Source organism: Diceros bicornis, chromosome 9 (assembly GCF_020826845.1).
Source record: "Diceros bicornis minor isolate mBicDic1 chromosome 9, mDicBic1.mat.cur, whole genome shotgun sequence".
In the NCBI taxonomy this organism is placed as follows: Eukaryota; Metazoa; Chordata; class Mammalia; order Perissodactyla; family Rhinocerotidae; genus Diceros; species Diceros bicornis.
In genome coordinates, this window is record NC_080748.1 from 12,435,961 (window position 1) to 12,454,472 (window position 18,512).

The 18,512-nt window shown below is 41.8% G+C and overlaps 1 protein-coding gene across 2 annotated transcripts in view; it reads left to right on the forward strand.

The window, feature by feature from the left end:
- Positions 1–18,512, forward strand: part of MTUS2 (microtubule associated scaffold protein 2) — a 411,904-nt gene that overhangs the window by 260,879 nt on the left and 132,513 nt on the right. For both annotated transcript variants that reach the window (XM_058547941.1, XM_058547942.1), the window contains exon 6: positions 4,311–4,522. In XM_058547941.1, coding sequence (XP_058403924.1) covers positions 4,311–4,522 — 212 coding nt within the window. The remainder of the gene's footprint in view (positions 1–4,310; positions 4,523–18,512) is intronic.

An 18,512-nucleotide genomic window follows, 5' to 3' on the forward strand; every position in this document is an offset into this window, starting at 1 on the left:
TCTTTTCTTGTTTACAAGTGTTCAGGTCATGGGCCTTCTCTGATGTTGTAAATACACAGGTTCTAATGCTCTGTTCGTTTGTTTTCATGTCAGTTAAGTTTCCAGATTTAAAATTAAACTAAGCTTTTCCATCCATTAGAATCCTCTGGATAGTGACTGGATGGCTACAGATTAATTTTTAATGTTCTCTTTCCATTTTCAAGGGCTGCGTTCTCCCCAGTGCTCAGCCTTTGCACGCAAACTGCTTGCATTCACCTTTGTGAGTAGAAGGTTACTGGCTTTTTCCTCTGAGTTGCCATTTTTCGCTGGAATCATCGTCGATTTTATCTGCCCCTAATCAGAGTTATGCAGCTAATAGGAGGGCTAAAAAGAAATTGGGATTGGGGCAAGATTGAGATAACAGAGGATGTTCTAGATTTAGAATATGCCCCCAAACCTGTGAGATGTGTTAGAGATGTTGTGGAGTGGATCAGCTGGGTGCTCAAGTGGTGAGAGCCCTGGGCGAGGAGTCAGAAGACCTGAAATCCAGGCCTGGCTGAGCCCCTACTGACAACGGATTGCCTAAGATCAAGGACGGGGCCACATTCCTTTGCACTCTCCACGGGCCTTGCACATATGGTTCACACAGTAGGTGCTCAATAAAAGTGTCGAGTATTTTCATCCCCACCAAAACATGACACGAAGCATACATATGAAATCAGCTCTGTCTGTGGGTCATGGCAAGAGCTGGTCTAGGTATTTCTGTTCACGTATTTCATATGGAAGAGTCACATTGAGGATAAGCCTCATTAACAATTGGGAAGTGTACAAGGGGCAGTGGGTAAAAAACTAGTATTTCTGGGGCCGGCCCATTGGCATAGTGGTTAGGTTTGCGCGCTCCACTTCAGCAGCCCAGGGTTCGCAGGTTAGGATGCCGGGCGTGGACCTATGCACTGCTTATCAAGCCATGCTGTGGCAGTGTCCCATATAAAGTAGAGGAAGGTGCGCATGAATGTTAGCTCAGGGCCAATCTTCCTCAGCAAAAAGAGGAGGATTGGCAATAGATGTTAGCTCAGGGCTAGTCTTCCTCACCAAAAACCAAAACAAACAAACAAAAACTAGTATTTCTGCTCTCTTTTTCACAACGTTTAAAGATTCCAAAACCATCACTAAGCACTGTTTTGAAGGTCTTTATTCGTTAATATCAGTTTCCTAGCTCAACTGGGTGGAACTCAGAAGGATATTGTAGGAGACCAGAGTTTTGATTTTTTGAAAAGAACTAAACCCGAGTAAGGAGGCTGGGCCTGACTGCAGAGGGGGGTCAGTGGCATGCCTGCCTGCTTTGAACCTTCAGCCACCCCAGAAGCAATATAAATACCACAAGGAACAGGGAAGGAAGTGAGAACAAAACCTTCCAGCACCCGAAGTGTCCTCAGGGGACATGGCATGCCCCTCGTGTAAAGTGTGCCTGGTGGCTCTTCTGGAGAAACACGGCTGAAGCGTCAGAAGTGAGTCATCACCACAGCCCTCCAGTGCCGACCAGGAGCTCCACCAGCTGACCAGGAGCTCCACCAGCTGCCGCGATCACTGCCCTCCGGAAGTTTTCCATCCCGTGGCCCTGTTAACCCCTTCCTAAGCAGATTAGCATTTCAGCTTCATTGTGTGCTTTTTAAGAGAAGACAGCAGAAGCAAAAAAAATCCTCCTAAATTTTTAATGAAACAGGTGAAGCTGGCTTGCTGTCAGTAATCTTTCAACATAAACTCTCTGTCCCCAAGATGGTGGATGAGCGCCCCCGTCCTTATGTACCGTCCTGAGGATGGTCTGACATAGGGGTGGACAGGAAAGTAAGTGACAGAACAGTACTTCAGGGAGTTCACTGTAGAATTAGTTAACACAAATGGACGGCACATGAAAGAATACTGATTTAGTGAGTACCAAAAATATGCTACTGACGGTAAAATGATTGTTAGTCTTAGGCAAAGTTATATTGGATATATTTAGAGACTGGCAGGTCCTTTTTCAACTAAAAGCAATAAATAAAGCAAAAAACCAACCTTGTTTTTCTGCATTTCCTTCCTACAGTCCTAGCTGGGGCCTGAGCCTTAGTCTGTGCTGTGGCAGTGGTAGGGTGCCAAATGTGCCCCCAACCAGGGATCCCAAACAAGGATTGGTTTCATGAGGTGGTTTGGTGTCACAAAGCAGCTAACCTTTCACTGGTTGTGTTAATACCAAAAACTGACATTCTCAGAGGAGCCTCTTTCTTGGCTCAGAATGTTAATTTGGTGGCCCCAGGAGTAGAAATGTGGACTGAACGCACTGGTGTTTGATAGAACACTGGAATTTTGAGTGTGTGAATAAAAGCAATATAATAATAACACTAATATCAAAGTAAGCGCCAAGAATAGGATTTCACCAAATCCTTTTATGTTGTCCATTTACCATTGAGTACAATTCTAACCTAAGAATAATGATAATTGTAATAATAATAGTAATAATAATAGTAACAGGGGATAGGTCTGACAGCCAAAAATACATGAAAACATGAGTGCTTACTAATGTCCACAAGCTCAGAGGTGAATCTGTATGCCATGGATCACAATTAGCTGTCATCCACTGAGCTGGAAATATGTTTTATTATTCCTTCATATTACTAACAGAAGTGCCTTCTATTGTAACCATGTCAGGCACCTGTGACCTCAACACATTAATTAAAACACTGGGGTGTTTTATAAAATGAGCAGCCACAACAATAAAATGGCAAACAGTAGTCATGAAAAAAACCTACCTTCGGTCTTAGGCTGTGTCTTAGAGTTTGAGGCAGGTAGTAAAATCGCTCACATTCTGTTGGTAGTTATTTTTCTTCTGTTTTCAGTATTGAGAATGTTGAGATTAAGTATATATTAAGATTGATTTGCCTACAACATGCAAATGGATTTTCTGGAATATTATGTAGTCTACTGTCATAGACAGGTTTTAAGAAGCAATAATTTCACATTCTACTATCCATTAAGTCTTAATAGTTTAGGATATGTCATATGTGAGGTCGCATTGCAATCTCTGATGATTTCTTAAGAGGAAGATTTAATTAAAATTAGCATGATTACCATTAAATTAATAATCAGAAGTATTTAGATCAATGACCCCTTCCCCCTTAAAAGATGAGGCCACTTGTGTGTTGACAAGCCCATTACTCTGCTGTGTCTCAGAGACTCAGGCACTGAAGAGGCTGCCGTTTTCCAATTTGTTTTGTATGTTACTCCTGCCATTTTGGAAGCAGGTGGGGGAGACAGAAGAACATTTGAAATATCGAAGTTTATTCATACTTGTGTGGTCAGTATCCATGTCCTGTCGTCTAGGACACGATCTACTTGCATTCCTTTGGGATGCAAGTCCGTCGTCCACCACAGAGGTCCTCTGTGGGTGTCGGGTCTGTCTGAGCCTCGCACAGAGGGACGGCAGTTCTGAGGGGGACTCTGGCTGACCCGGGGCCCCTGACTATATGATGCAGTGCTTGTCCCTGTGCTCTTTCCTAGAGCCTTGCCTTACTCCTTCCAGCTTCAGCCTAAAAGTCACCTCTCCTTAAAGCCTCCCCAACCCTGTCCCCAACCCCAGGCGGAGTTTCTGGCTCCTTCCTCTGTGGCAACCCCACACCTCGTGTTTTCCCGACAGGAGCCAGATCTCAGCGGCTTTGTGGGCCATGGTAGGGAACGAGCACTTTCTTCTTACTGCAATGGAGCGTAACTGGACTGGACCTTTAGCCGTGGAGGTGGCGTGAATGGTCACATGGGGGGAATATTTTGGAGGACATTGATGCTGTAGGAATTTAAAGCCAGAAATCCCTGGAGCAAGGATCACCAGAGGTGTGACTTGAACTTGACATTGAAGAAAAGGTCACTAGAGCGACCACAGAAAGGGAGGGAAGGGGCATGTAGGCATTACTCCCTGGTGCCCAATTAAAAGGTTGCTAGGTTATAATTCTGACTTCAACCTGAATTGATTGATTTACTTCCTATTAGACATTTTCAAAGAGCAAGCCCCTTGAAGAAAAAAGACAACTGCTTCAATCTCTGTTAGCAGGTCGGGAAGAAATATAGGAAGCTGAAAGGAATTTGGCAAATTTGTCTGTTCTTCTTTTTCCAAGCATGAAACCTTGCACTTAGAACCACATAAATGGAGCAAATATTTTAAGTCTCTGTTTTTTCTGATACCTAAGATGGCAAACCATGGGCAATTCCTTCTCGGCCACTTCCTCTTGATGAAATCCTGTCATAAGGGGCTGTTGTCACATTTGGTCTGAATTGTTTTTTACACGTGACTTTTTTCTTTACAGGATACCCCAAACAGAGGACCACAGCTCCCCGAAATGGATTTCCCCCCAAGCCAGACCTGCAGGCCCGTGAAGCTGAGCGGCAGTTGGTTCAGCGGCTGAAGGAGAAGTGTGAGCAGCAGTCCAGGCAGCTGGGCCTCGTCCAGGGGGAGCTGAGGAGGGCCATCCGCGGCTTCGAGGCTCTCGCCCTGTGCACTCAGCATTTCTTTAGAAAGGTGAGGCCATGTTTGGTGAATGTTGAAGGCCTTTTTGTTTGGGGGGGTGGGGGGGTGGTGGTGATGGTTATTTGTGTATGTGTGTGTGTGTGTTTTAGTTTGAGTTTGGGGTTAGAGTTCGGGTTTGATTTTCGGAAGGTCATATGAAATCTCCAGCAGCATCATATAACGTCTTGGGAGCCAGGTTTATACTTAGATGTGAAAGAAATTAGTCTGGGAAGAATGATTTAATAATCTTGGTGCCAAAAGTGAAAATTATATAAAAAAGAAAGAAAAAGATATAAATGAATATTTTGAAGGTGAGCTCTTTGAAGAAAATGGAATATGCCGTTGTTTGCATTATAGAGATGAAATGGCCAGATTCTGAAATTTCTGCCCATTTCAGATCAAAGGGAGACAGGGCCACAGTGCTGTTCCACTTTGGCTGTGGATGGGAAATGGAATGTGCCAGGCCTGAGGGCATCTCCTCAGGGCCGTGCTCACAGTGTTTGTGGGGCCAGAGGAGTCCTCCCTGCTCGTTCGGTTTTTCTGAAAATGCAGAGAGGGTTGGTTTCTTCTCAGCAAATAAGCGTCCAGAGGCTCCTGGGGCCATCTGGACACTGAGTCTGTTATTGGCCATGGTGTAGTTCAGCTTCCCGCCTTTTGATGTGGAACAGAGGCTGGTGGAAGCCTGGTGTCTGACTGAGTGCATTTGTGCTCCACCTTGAGGTAGCCATGGCATGTTTTGGGGGAGAAAATGAACATTTACCTTTAAGGTTTAAACATTATGAATTAGCATATTAAAAACTCATCGGGCATTTTGAGTTTCCTATATGGACCTTCTGGTATCTATAAATGGGAGGAAGTAAAAATTCTATATAAATGCTCTCCAAATAAGAAAATGAGCTAACTAGATCTCTGGCTAATTTAAAGAAGAAAACCAGAAGACTGTTAAGTAGCACCATGTCCACTGGTTTCGTTTATCATCTGAACCTTAGAGTGTGGAGGGCTTCAGCCTTTTATGACATCCTGCACCCTCCCCTTGCCCCAGATAGAAGCCCGAGCTGCTCTTTTCTGTTGTTTTCTTTTTTTGCTTAAAGCTTTTAGCAGAAAGAGCCAATTAACAAATTTGTTGTTGTAATGAAAGACAAGGTGAACAGAATTCAGTTTTACCAATAGTTTCAACACCTCCCCTAACCAAAATTTTAACACCAGCAATAAATGACCAATTTGAATTTCATATCTTCTTTCTGGTCTTGTACTGTTGGTGTCAGCCTCGAACAATTGAAGTAGTTGTATACTCACCCTCGTAAGAATTAACATTACAAACACATTTTTGAGTGCCAAAGAGGCCTGACTTGCCATGGTAAATATTGAACATTTTTCTTATTAGAGAAAGAGTGGGTTGTTTTTTGTTCTTCAGCTGGATGTGTATTTTCCACTGACTGTCAAATCTTTAATAAAGAAAGGAAAACAGGGTTGTTCATTGAAGTTTAATGATAACATTTACATTGTTACTCTGCCCGCTCTGGGATACTCCTTCCATGCGTCGTCCACAATGCCATAACAAATCCTTGACGAAGGTTTCATGTGGATCGACGTCTCAGCAGACACGGATATCACAGATTGGTAATATGCACTGTGTCTTCGAGTTGGAGCCTTTGGACCCCATTTATGGCATCATGGCAGAGAAGAGAGTTCTTGTGTGGAAATTAAGGGTTGGTTCTCCATAGTTATGCATTTCTGTGCCCCAGGAAAATGCCTTGTTGGCCCGTGACTGTGAGTTTTATTTCGCTGCAGCATACACACAGCTCTTAAATCAGAGACCAAAGGGCCAGCAGGTGATTCGTAGGCATCACCATCGGCCCTCCCTACTGCTAGAACTGCGCTCGGCATGACATTTCAGCAAGACGGACAGTGGACGAGTTTCATTTTCTTTTCAGTAAATCACAGTCAGCAGCTCCAGACAGGCCTCCCAAATGACCATGACATTTTACTTCCCACACAATGTGTTCTCTCTGTCTTTCTGGTCTCAACTCTCTCTCCAGATAAACCCCAGAAGAAAAAATGGACATGTTTAAAAAAAGTCTGTAATTGAACATAAGTGGCTTCCACACAGGCTGTCGTGTTCTGTGTGGTTTAAGATGATTGATCTGAGAGTTTCCTAGTAATACCAAGTTAGACCGGGAGGTATGACATGGGGTCAAGCACCTGGGAAAATAGAGACAAAGCAACCTGGAAACCTCCAGTGATGGAGCCCTCTATTACGAGGTGCAGTGATCCTGACATGTTCAGTGTCACTCTTGTGGGGAGCCCATGTATTATTATTATGTGTGAGGAATGGTCATAGCCGAGCATGCCAGCCATGAAGAGCATTTATAGACATTTATAGCTAGCTTGAAAAGGCAATATCTTTTTGCTCCTCCGGTTAGAAGACCTTGCTGGAACTCTACACATATATCTTTTCTACGCTATAGCATGTTTGTCTGCAAAGCATGGCATAGTGGAGAGAGGGCACGATGCCAGCAAAGAGTCAGTCCCATCTCCACCCACATGTAGCTATGAGAGCTTGAGCAAGTTACTGCCCTTCTTTGAGCCTCATCATCATCTCCAAAAGAATAACATCCTCACCCTTGCCCAGCCTCCCACTGGCTGAGTCACCTCTGACCAGTCATCTTTGAGTCTCAGTTTCCTCAATTTCAAATAGGATTAATAATAACTCTTCACAAGAGTATTGTGAGAATGTGGTAAATTAATGGGCGAAAGTACTTGGAACAAACACTCACTAAGACATTCTTTTTGAGTACAAGGAAATCTGATGAAGGCTTACCCTCAAATATTTCACTCTCAAGTGGGATGAATAAGACAAATATGAGATACATAAAGTTAAAACACAGGGTTTGGTCTGGAGTGTACTTTAAGAATAGAAATAATTTTCTAGTCTAGCTGTTCAGCTGCTGCTATATATTTTTTCCAGAATGCGCTGATGTCATTAAGTATATATTGGAAGTAAGTCTCAGTATGTGGGAAATCACTAGAAAAAAGGAATTAGAAGCCTAGAGAAGAATCTTCCATTTCTGCCCCATGCGTTACAGCTTCTGGCAGAGCAGCCGTGCAAGTTGTCAGTTGTGACACAGCCTGAGCCCAGCGTCCAGGGACTCTAAGATGCCACATTGAGGTGCCAACACCAGCTTCACACTTGCACACTTCACACAGACAGCTGTGCCCCTGTGGCAAGGCCTGGTCCTCACCACAGGCCAAAGGATCTGCTGAAATCCGTAGTCCCAGACTCAGGGACTCCCACCTCTCAGGGTCAAGTTGAATGATTTTTATCCTTCTCTTGCTGCCTGGTTCCTGGGAACGCTGCTCTTTAGCAGCCCCTGGTGGCTAATCCAGGAAACAATCCAGATGATGGTCCTGGATTAAGAGGTGTGCCTCACCTGCAGCATCAAGTTTTATACAAGTTACCACTGAGGGTGTATGTATTTTCATTTTATTTTAATAAGATTTGTTATAGTTATTAAATGTTTTTTTCATATTGATTTGTGTCATTTTTATCATTACTTTATAAATGTGATGGTACATGATGGTTTTTGATTGTTTTTTATTTATTATTAAATAGTTTAGGCATAAAAGGCCTGAAAATGCATGTCAATCAATTAACAAAAATTAATAATGCATCTGCCTCCTTCTCTCTGACATGTATGTGTGTGTATATATATATACATATACATATATGTACTTTGCTTTTGCTTTTTCTATACATACATACACATATATATATACATATGCATATATATATTTTGCTTTTACTATTTGACTTTTATCACAAAAAAATTTTTTAAATACAGAAGAGTAGAAATATAACATTATCTGTATTTAATACTTATTAACATTCTGCTACATTCACTTCATCTATGTTTTTGTTGTTAGTTAAGGGTACATATTTTAAATATAGTTTATATATTCCAACTTCAACTTTTCAACTTCAATTCACTTATGTTAGTAGAAGATTTTTATCAATGCTGCCTCTCCCATATGAAAGGTTCTATGGAGGATTCAAAAAAGTAAAAGGTAGAGATCCTAAATAGCAATATTGCTCCTGTTTATTGACCGTCTCCTATATCCTAGGCACTTTACATACGTTATTTTAACCCTCACAACAACCCTAGCCAGTGTAGATATTATTCTCATGTGAAAGTTGAGGCAGCTGGGGCTCAGGGAGATTACATGGCCCTCCAAAGACAACATAATTAGGAAGTAACGGAGCCATAACACAGATGCAAGTCAGTCCCGAACCAGCACCCATGTTGTACTAACTATACGGTGGCTACCTCTCCCTCTCTCCCCTCTTGTTGTAGTTAAGGGGGGAAAAACATAATTGCAAAAAATGTGAAAAAATAATCTAAAAGTTAAACACTTATACCGGATGCTAACAGAAAGTATCTAAGATGATATTTAACCTGTTGCCGTAAAAAGTGGTATGTACTCAGGTGCGAGCCCAATGATTGTGAATGGGAAGGGAGTGGCCTGAGGAGACTTGGAAGAGCCGGGATGGAGAGATGGGCAGGATTTGGGATGAGTAAAGAGGAAGGAAGAGCATGTGTGGGAAGGGAACACTCAAAACCTGTTGTCTGCAAAGTGATGTCCTCCTCCCTATCTTTAAGCTCTTGGTAAATTAGTTAATGATTTATGAATAGAGATCTGGGAACTTGGGAACTGTTTCTAAAAGTGTGATGAGTCCTCTATAACAGATGGCATGCTCCTCATGGTGAAGGTGGTCCAGAGTCATCTTCCTTGCTGCATAGCACTTGGTTTGGTTCTTTGATCAGAGCAGGGTGTGTGTTAAAGGGGAGGAGAGAAGAGACCGAGGTAGAATCCTTTTGTAAAATAAATGCTTGCTTCCTTTAGCCATTTAATACATTCAGATTTTAAACTCAGGGATTCATCAGGATGAACATCTGCCCTCGAGCTCCAAAAGCAGTAGCGAAGCCATTATGTCCACCCGCCAGAGGACTTCGTATTTCAGAAACTTTCCCACTGAGTGGAGCTCTCAGAGCAGTAATTACATCTGATCAAAACTGAAACAGTAAGCTCTTTCTTGCTCCCTAAATCCTAAAAAATGGCCATTTAAATATAGTGTTTGGCGCCCCTCCCCCCTTAGAAACAATGGCCTGTGATTATCTTCTTTCCCCTTAATTTTACCTTGAATAACTAAAGGCTTAGAGAAAATGTGAGCACTTAGGTTGACATTTCTGGCAGTTCTTCAGCATATTACCTGGTGGGAAATGTTAGTGAAGTGGTAAATTGACTGTTCCAATGATTGTTGTTGTAAAAGAATGTTATGTGTCACAAAAGTAAATGTAGCCATAGTACCTTCCTGGAAGAATTGTGAGTGTTTGCATTGACTCTTAGGACTCTAGCTTAAGGAAATTCTTAGCATAACCCCCAAATATCAAAATATTCACAATATCAAGAGATGGAAATACCCCCGCTGTGCCAAGCAGCTCTTTGAAGTAATAAGAACTGCTGGTCTGGCATGTCAATAATGGAAAACATAGTGGTAGGTAGAAAATAAAACTCAAAATTGCAAAGTCTTCTCAACTTTTATGGAAGATTCCCAGTACTGGGGCCTGATAAGATCCAACTTCATTGAGATAGTCTAAATTTCATAATAAGGTGTAGTAAGATAAGAATAGATGCTTGACTGAGGTAGAAACTAATTGCCGCCATTTAGTTCATCTCTCTTACACTTTGTCATAAATGGTTTCTTGTTTAAAATTAAATGATACCTGTTTTGAATACAGATGGACGCCATGGGAGAAGAAAGATGCGTTTCATCCGCTCCTTTTGAAAAGGGGCCTGAAGGCTTTTCCCAGAGGGTTCCCCCTGGTTGGTGGTTGGTTAAAAGTGATCTGTAGTAAAAGTGCATGCCCTCAGAATACTCTAAGATGCAGCATGCAGTGTAGTTTTCCTACAGGCCAGAGAGGCAGCAGAGCCTAGTGGGAATAGCACTTCGTGAGGCCTTGCCACTCAACCTATCTGGACCCATGCCCTCTGAGAATTACCAAAGTCTCTACGTGAACATCACTGGAAATTTATTTTAAAATAAATTAAATTTATGTAAACTCCCCTCCAAGTAAAAACCAGTTGAAGGAATGATAAGTTTAATTACTGCCTGAAGAGATAGGAGATATGATTGCCTCAGCTCCAAAACCTCTTTCCTGTGAGAGATGAGTTTGCTAACTTTCCTAGACCTCAGTTTTTCTATAAAATGGGGTAACTAAAGGTCTAACTTCAGAGACAAGACTAGAGTGAAGGGGCTCTCTGGGGTCTGTGATCAGTTCCTCTGACTCTGTGAGGCAGTGCTGTAATTTAAATACCAGAAAACACTCAGCTCTTCCTCAGGGGATGGAGTCTGCCTGTTAATTGGTAAAGCCCACTTTAAGTGTATCTGCGATGTGATGATCACAGTTTAAAAAATATAAACTACATTTTTCTCTTTGGGAAAATCATTTTAAGTTACAAACTTCTGTGGAGCATTTAAAACATGAGTGAATTTCTAAGGATATTATTATCTCCTGTAACTTTTCAGGAAAACTGCTAGTTCAAAGAGACAAGGAGACAGAGAGAGCTGTGGAGTAGCTCCCTAGTAGCTGTGGAGTACTCCCTGTGGAGTAGCCTCCCTAGGGAGGCTGAGCCCACGCCTTGGCCCCTTTTGGCGTCTGCTTTCTGAAAGGTGCAAGTGGCATGGTAGATTGTGCTGTGCCTTCCATCTGGGGCTGGAGCTGGGAACGTGGGTCCGTGTGTGAAAGGCACCTCGTCGCCTGTAGTGAGTTATGCTGAGGGCCTCCCTCCACGTTTCCCGCCCCACCTCCTCCTCACTGCACACACACTCTTTGAATTATCTCTGATCCCAAAAGCACATCACTGGCCACGCTAACCATTCTGTTTAAATCAACACCCATTTGTTAATGGAAGATTTAAAAACTAAGTCTCAGACCCTGACTTCCAATTCCCGAGGGGAGACACGGGTTCAAACCGCTGGAGCACAGGGGGGAGTATGAGGAGTGCTTGACGTGGCGCTGAGGGAGCCTGCAAGGAGGAGCGATTCCTGCTCTGGGGTCACTGGGGGCCCTTCAGAGAGGACGGATGCTTCTGAACTGGCCCTCAAAAGTAAATAAGATTTCTGTAGGCAGAGGTGGAGGGATCTGGCATTGCAGGTGGCCCTGGGAAAGGGCAGGGCCACTTGGTGAAGGGTGAAGAGTCTAGTTTGCCTAAAGCTTGGAGTGTGAGACTGAGAGTAACTGGAAATGAGGTGGGAGGGTTTGGGAATTTGAACAACAAGGTAAAAAGAGGGGACTCTGACTCTATTTGAGACAGTCAGGAGGCACTGAGAGTTTTGGACAGAGCACTAAAGTGTTTGAAGCTACATTTTAGGAAAATGACTATGGTAGCAGGGCGTGGGATGGAAGGTAGAAAGAAAACTCCAGGCAGAGAAAACAATTAGGAGGCTCTGCTAGTAGTACTCATAATCCAGGTAAGAGTGAGAGGGCCAGAAGGAGGATCAGGGGTCTTGATGGAAGGGAGAGGGTAGATACAGGACCCAAGGAACCAGGTTGTGAGCTGATTGAGGGGCTCATTGGGGCTTTAACAGGTATAAGATGCTCCAGATGGTAAATGATAAACCCTCCCCACCCCAGGCCCAACAGCTCCCAAGTATAAATCACAAAACTGTGGAATGCTAAGTGTTAACAACTTAAGACTATGTGTGTTTATAGCTCAGAATTATTTAAAGGGGTTGTGGATTCTCTTTTTAAAAATCTTCTCAGGAACTGCACACATTGTGCAGTAATGAACTCTCAAGGTCCAGGTCCAATGGACCCATAGGGATGAGCATTTTTCCCCCAAAATATACTTTTAACTTAAATGTCACCTGTCCCTTTGAAATTTGGAAGAAATTGTCGAGAATCCCATTCCACATTCTGGGATTATTCTTTGTCTCTTCCATTGTCTCAGGAATTTCAGATAGAAAGAGTTTCTATTTTTTGTAGTTACCTGTGGCTCTGAATTTCTGCTTCTCTTAAATTAACTCAATTTATGGGTTCCTGCCATTCTGCTTGTGCTGACTGTGTTCCATGCAACATCCTCCACACCTGGTATAGCCTCCCTTTGTTGATTTCCAAGGTTCTTTTTGCTTCATGATGCTGGGGTCTCCATTAGGGAGTTAAACATGGGTTTAGATGTCAGGAGAGAAAAAGGAAGCTCTAGAAAAGTAAACCTGGGAGTCAGTTACATAGAAGTGACATAAAAACGGATGCAATTGACACGAGAGTATACACAGAGGAGCAAGGAAGACACAGGATAGCGCCCCTTAGGGGCCAGAGGAGGAGGAGAGGAAAAGAAGGGAAACAGAGGAGGTGGTGAGAAAAGTTGTTGAAAACAGGAGAATCTCACCTCAAATATGAGGGAAGAATTTCTGAAAGGTGAGGGTGATTTATACCAGGTACCAAAAAGTGGATGAAAACGATGCAGAATGAGGAAATACCCTAGAGTTTGGCAATTTCAGAAGAGTATCTGTAAGAACAACCAGGTTTTCTTGGTTCCTTGACAGTCAAATGGTTTAGCAAAGTTCACCCTCCCTTCAGCCCCCTGTGAGGCTGGGCACTTCACCCTGTGAGAAGTGGCAATGGTGACATCTACAGGGCACTGTCTGGAAATGAAAATCCGTGCCCAGAGAAAAGAGTGCATGCCAAATATTACCTTAAATTCCAGGGAAGTTTACAAAAAGCAAGTGCTGCTCTCCTCCGCCTTGTTCACTGAAGTGTGAACTACAGACCTGCCTATTCCATAAACTTAAGTGAAACTAGGTTTGAAATTAAAAACACACAACTACTTTCATTTTTCATTTTATTCCTGACAATCAGATTACTAAGACAGCAAGAATAAGATTTATGTTGTACACTGCAAGAAGTTTGCCTATGAGATAACTCATAGAAGCAATTATGTACTCACAAACCCAGAGTCAAACAATCTATATCTGTATAGATATCCTGGAGAGGATGAAAGCCCATCGCTTCTGCACCACCAGGAATAGAAAGAGAAACATTTAAAATTCAAAACTATTGAGACTCTGTTACATAACAGTGTTCTCTTGAAAACAGACTTATCACAAGTACTGTGCTGACAAAATAGATAGGAGGTAATATCATTTCTCACATTCTTCAGTAGTATTTCCCCAATTTTTATTTCAGTTTGAAAGAAACACAGAGCCAGAATTCTATGTTTATTTTACAAACATAAAGGATCCAGAAGAAGAAATAAAAAAGAAATAGAACAAATGCAATGACCAGAAGTTATAAAGATGGTAGATATTAATCCAACTATATCAATAGTCACAAATGCGAGTGGTCTAAACACACGCATTAAAAGACAGAGATAGTCAGAAATTAGTTTTTTAAAACTCAGCTATATATTGTCTGTGAGAAACCCAATTTAAATATAAAAACTCAGATTAGAAGTAAAGGGATTGAGAAAGATATACCATGCTAACAGTAATCAAAAGAAAGTTGGAATGGCTATATTAAATTCAGGCAAAGCAGACTTCAGAACAAGGAAGATTATTAGGAATAGAGAGGAGCACAAAATAATGATAAAGGGGTCAAGTCTCCAAAAGACATACAAAGCGTGAAGGTAGTTGTTGATATTAACGCCCACTCTGTTGGGGGTCCTGTGACTCTCACGTTCAGGTAGTGCTCAGTTGTTGCAGTCCTGAGAACCCTGTTGCTTCCATCTCAAAAATCTGCTGAAAAGCCTCCAGGATTTAAGGGAAAAGATAATTGTAAGCACCTGATGTGTCCCGGGCACTGCTATGTCCTTTATGCTTTTTATGTCCATTATCTCATTTAATCCTCACATGAACCTTTTGATGCAGGTGTTTTGGTGCTCATTTTATAGATAACTCAGGTTGCTTTGATCAAATAATGTTTTTTTTATTATTTTATTCATCACATATTTAACAAGCACCTGCTATATCTCAGAGTAATAAAGTGGATATGACGCAGGGTCTTCCTTCAAGAAAATCCAGTCGAATATCCCACCTACTAGTTGCAAAGCACCTCATTTGATCCTCTCAGCATTGCCGAAAGACAGGCAGGAGAGCTCTTGGTATTCCCATTTTCCGGATAAAGAATCAGAGGAGGAGAAGTTGTTCCTGGCCTAGGGTCTGATAGCTAGTAAGCAATAGAATTAAGACTTCATGCAGGTCTCCTGCCTCCAATTCTAGTGCTCCATCCACTATTCTAACCATGGTATTTTATTGACAAAGGCATGAAATTGATTTACCGTGATCAGAATGATGCAAAGGAGAGTTTTGCCTATCAGCATTGTAGCCAGATGAAACCATGTGGGACATTTATTACAGCCCCTGCCTCTCACCAGGGCTGCATGGATAGTCACAGTTCTCCAAAGTGCCACCAGGATATTAACACATGGCCTGTTCTCAGGCAGTGATAAGAATATTTCTGCTTTGATTTTTCTTATTCTCGTATCAGTCTAGCAACAGTAACAGACCAAAATCTCAATGCAAAATAATATCTTGACCTCATGCTGAGATGTCACACTTCTGACAATCAGTAGAGAGCAGTATTCAATGCCTGCAGTGAAAAGCGGTGCTCCATTCAACAACTTGGCACCATGAGTGAAGGAGCACTAGTACCATATTGATTTCTTATTGCCCTAAATTATCAAATTCTAAGTAATAATTGTAGCTCTGAGATTAACCATGAGGATGGCCAAAAGCTCAGTATTCTGCCCCACTCCTGGGGACAAATACCCTCTCCATGAAAGACCTTCCACCGTGCCCAGGGCAAGCCATGAAACAGATTCAGGTGGCTGTTAAGTGAGAGACACAAGATGCTGTGTTTCCCCCCAAAAGTAAAAGTCTGAGCAAGTTTTCAGACCTGAGATACTCAGATTGTTTTCTTCTTTATATAGTCATAAGTTTTTTCTTCTGTGGATCTTAATGTATACTATTGCCAATTAGTAGCTCCTCAGAATATCATTTCTTTCTTTTTTTTTTTTGTGAGGAAGATCAGCCCTGAGCTAACATCCATGCTAATCCTCCTCTTTTTGCTGAGGAAGACTGGCTCTGAGCTAACATCTATTGCCAATCCTCCTCCTTTTTTTTCCCCCAAAGCCCCAGTAGATAGTTGTATGTCATAGTTGCACGTTCTTCTAGTTGCTGTATGTGGGATGTGGCCTCAGCATGACTGGAGAAGCGGTGCGTCAGTGCACACCTGGGATCCGAACCCGGGCCGCCAGTAGCGGAGCGCACGCACTCAACCGCTAAGCCGCGGGGCCAGCCCAGAATATCATTTCTTATATGAAGACCCAAAAAATAAACTAAGGAGGTGATCTAAAGGATCCCAATTGAGTTCTGGTTCTGGGTGACATGGAGGAAGCAGACTCCACCCTATCTCTCCCGCTAAATAAGCTATACAGCCAGGGCAGAATGCATGGAACAGCTATTTGAGAACTCTGAAAGGAATATGAGGCAGGAGGATTGGAAGGAAGACCAGAATTTGAAGTATCACAAAACTGGTGGTGAATTTATGAGTTTTTCTCTCCAGTATCCCCTGGCCTGACCTCAGTGCAGCTTGAAACCTGGAAGTGGACACCTGGACATGGCAGAGGGAGCTCCATGAGAAACCCTCTGTTTCTGGCTACGGAAGTGGGAAAGGGAACTCCTGGCACTCAGGGAGAGCTAAATAAATCTCCTCTTTTTTTCTTTTCTCTGTTTTCTCATATGCCCAATCTACAAGAGGCCTTTGAGGTTATGGCAACAGCAATGGTGGCGGCAGGAGCCTGCCAAAGCCAGACTCTAAGGGAGGGGAACTTTCCTCCCTGCTTGTTGGAGCTGTGCCCCTAGAGGGTGGGATAAACCCATTGTTTTTGTTCTCTTTCTGTTCTGCCAGTTAGCCACAGATATAAGCACAATTGTGAGAAGTGCACAGCAGAGTGGGGTAACTAAAGTCCTAGCTTTCTGGCTGGAGGACTGAAAAGGGGAGCCCCAGGGAACTGGAAAGGACTGTGGAGATTGGAAAGAGGGAGGAACCTGGGAAAGTGATCCCTTAAAGTTGTTTATGAGCCCCTGGGCTCACCCCTGAAATGTACGTGTGTGAATCTCACCCTAACAGCATACGTAGACTCTGACAACTGAACTACAGGATAGGCCACCACCCAGTGCCACACCAGCCATCATTTGGTGCACATATAAGGCAGATCCTAATAGCACTTCAAAGGCTTTTAAAACTGAACAGACACTGGAAACACAATCCACAGAAGGCTGGATGGAACTAGTAGCCTGAACTGTACCTGATCAATTGCCTGCTATCGAGTCTCCATGGTATTTAAACAAGACCCAGAGTTACCTAATGTAATATTCAAAATGCCCAAGACACAATCTAAAATTACTCAGCATACAAAGAACCAGGAAAATCTCAACTTGTATAGGAAAAGCCAGCCAACAGACAATAAAGTCGGGATGACACAAATGTTGATTTATTTGGCAAAGACATTAAATGCAGCAATTTTAAAAATGTTCCAAGAAGTAAGGCCAAGTACGCTTAAAATGAATGGAAAGATAGAAAGTCTTATCAGAGAAATAGAAGATATAAAGAAGAATCAAATGGAAATTTTAGAACTAAAAAATATAACCAAAACAAGAAACTCACTGGATGGAAATGACAAAGAGTCAATGAAATTGAAGATACATAAGTAGAAATTGTCCAATCTGAACAGAAGGAAAATAAAAAGAGAAGAACAGAGACTCAAGGACCTGAGAGGCAATGTAAAAAAGTCTAATATTTCTGTCATAGAAGTCCCAGAAAAAAAGGAAAGTGTGTGCAGAAAAATATTTGAAGAAATAATGGCTGAAAACTTCCCAAATTTGGTGAAATTACACAAAACAGAATTACACTTACAGATTTGAGAAGCTTGGTGAACCTCAAACAGGATAAGCCCAAAGAAATCTATGCCCAGACATACCATAATCAAACTACTAGAAACAAAGAAAAAATATTCAAAGCAGTCAGAAAAAAATTACACATCACCTATAAGGGAACAGCAATTCAGATGACTGCATATTTCTCGTTGTAAACTGTGGAAGCCAGAAGACATTGGAACATGTTAACAATGCTAGAAGAAAGAACCATCAACCTAGAATTCTATATCCAGTGAAGATATCTTTTAGAAATGAAAGTGAAATAAAGACATTCTCAGATGAAGGAAAACTGAAAAAAATCCATTGTCTGCAGACCTGGTCTAAAAGAACTGTTATACTGAACAGCTATTGGATCAACAGAGAAATCAAAAAATATCCAGAGACAAATGAAAATGGAAATAGAACATACCAAAATCTATGGGATATAGAAAAAGTGGTACTAGGAGGGGAAGTTTATAACAATACAGGCTTACCTTAAAAAAACAAGAAAAATCTCAAATAAACAATATAACAATACACCTAAAGGAACTAGAAAAAAGAGGAACCAACAAAACCCTAAATCAGTAGAAGGAAGGAAATAATAAAAATCAGAGCAGAAATAAATAAAATAGAGATTAAAAAGACAACAGAAAAGATCAATGAAACTAAGAGGTCATTCTTTGAAAAGAAAATCAAAATTCACAAACCTTTAGCTAGGCTAAAAAGAAAAAAAAGAGAGAAGGCTCAAATAAATAAAATCAGAAACAGAGGAGAAATTACACCTGTTACCACAGAAATGCAAAGGATTATAAAAGACTACTAGAAAATACTCCACAATAACAAATTCCATAATCCAGAAGAAATGGATAAATTTTTAGAATAATACAACCTTACAAAACTGAATCAAGAAGAAATAGAGAATCTGAATAGACCTATCACTAGTAAGGAGATTGAAACAGTAATCAAAAACCTCCCAAAAAACAAAAGTCCAGGACCAGATGGCTTCCCCAGTGAATTCTACTAAACATT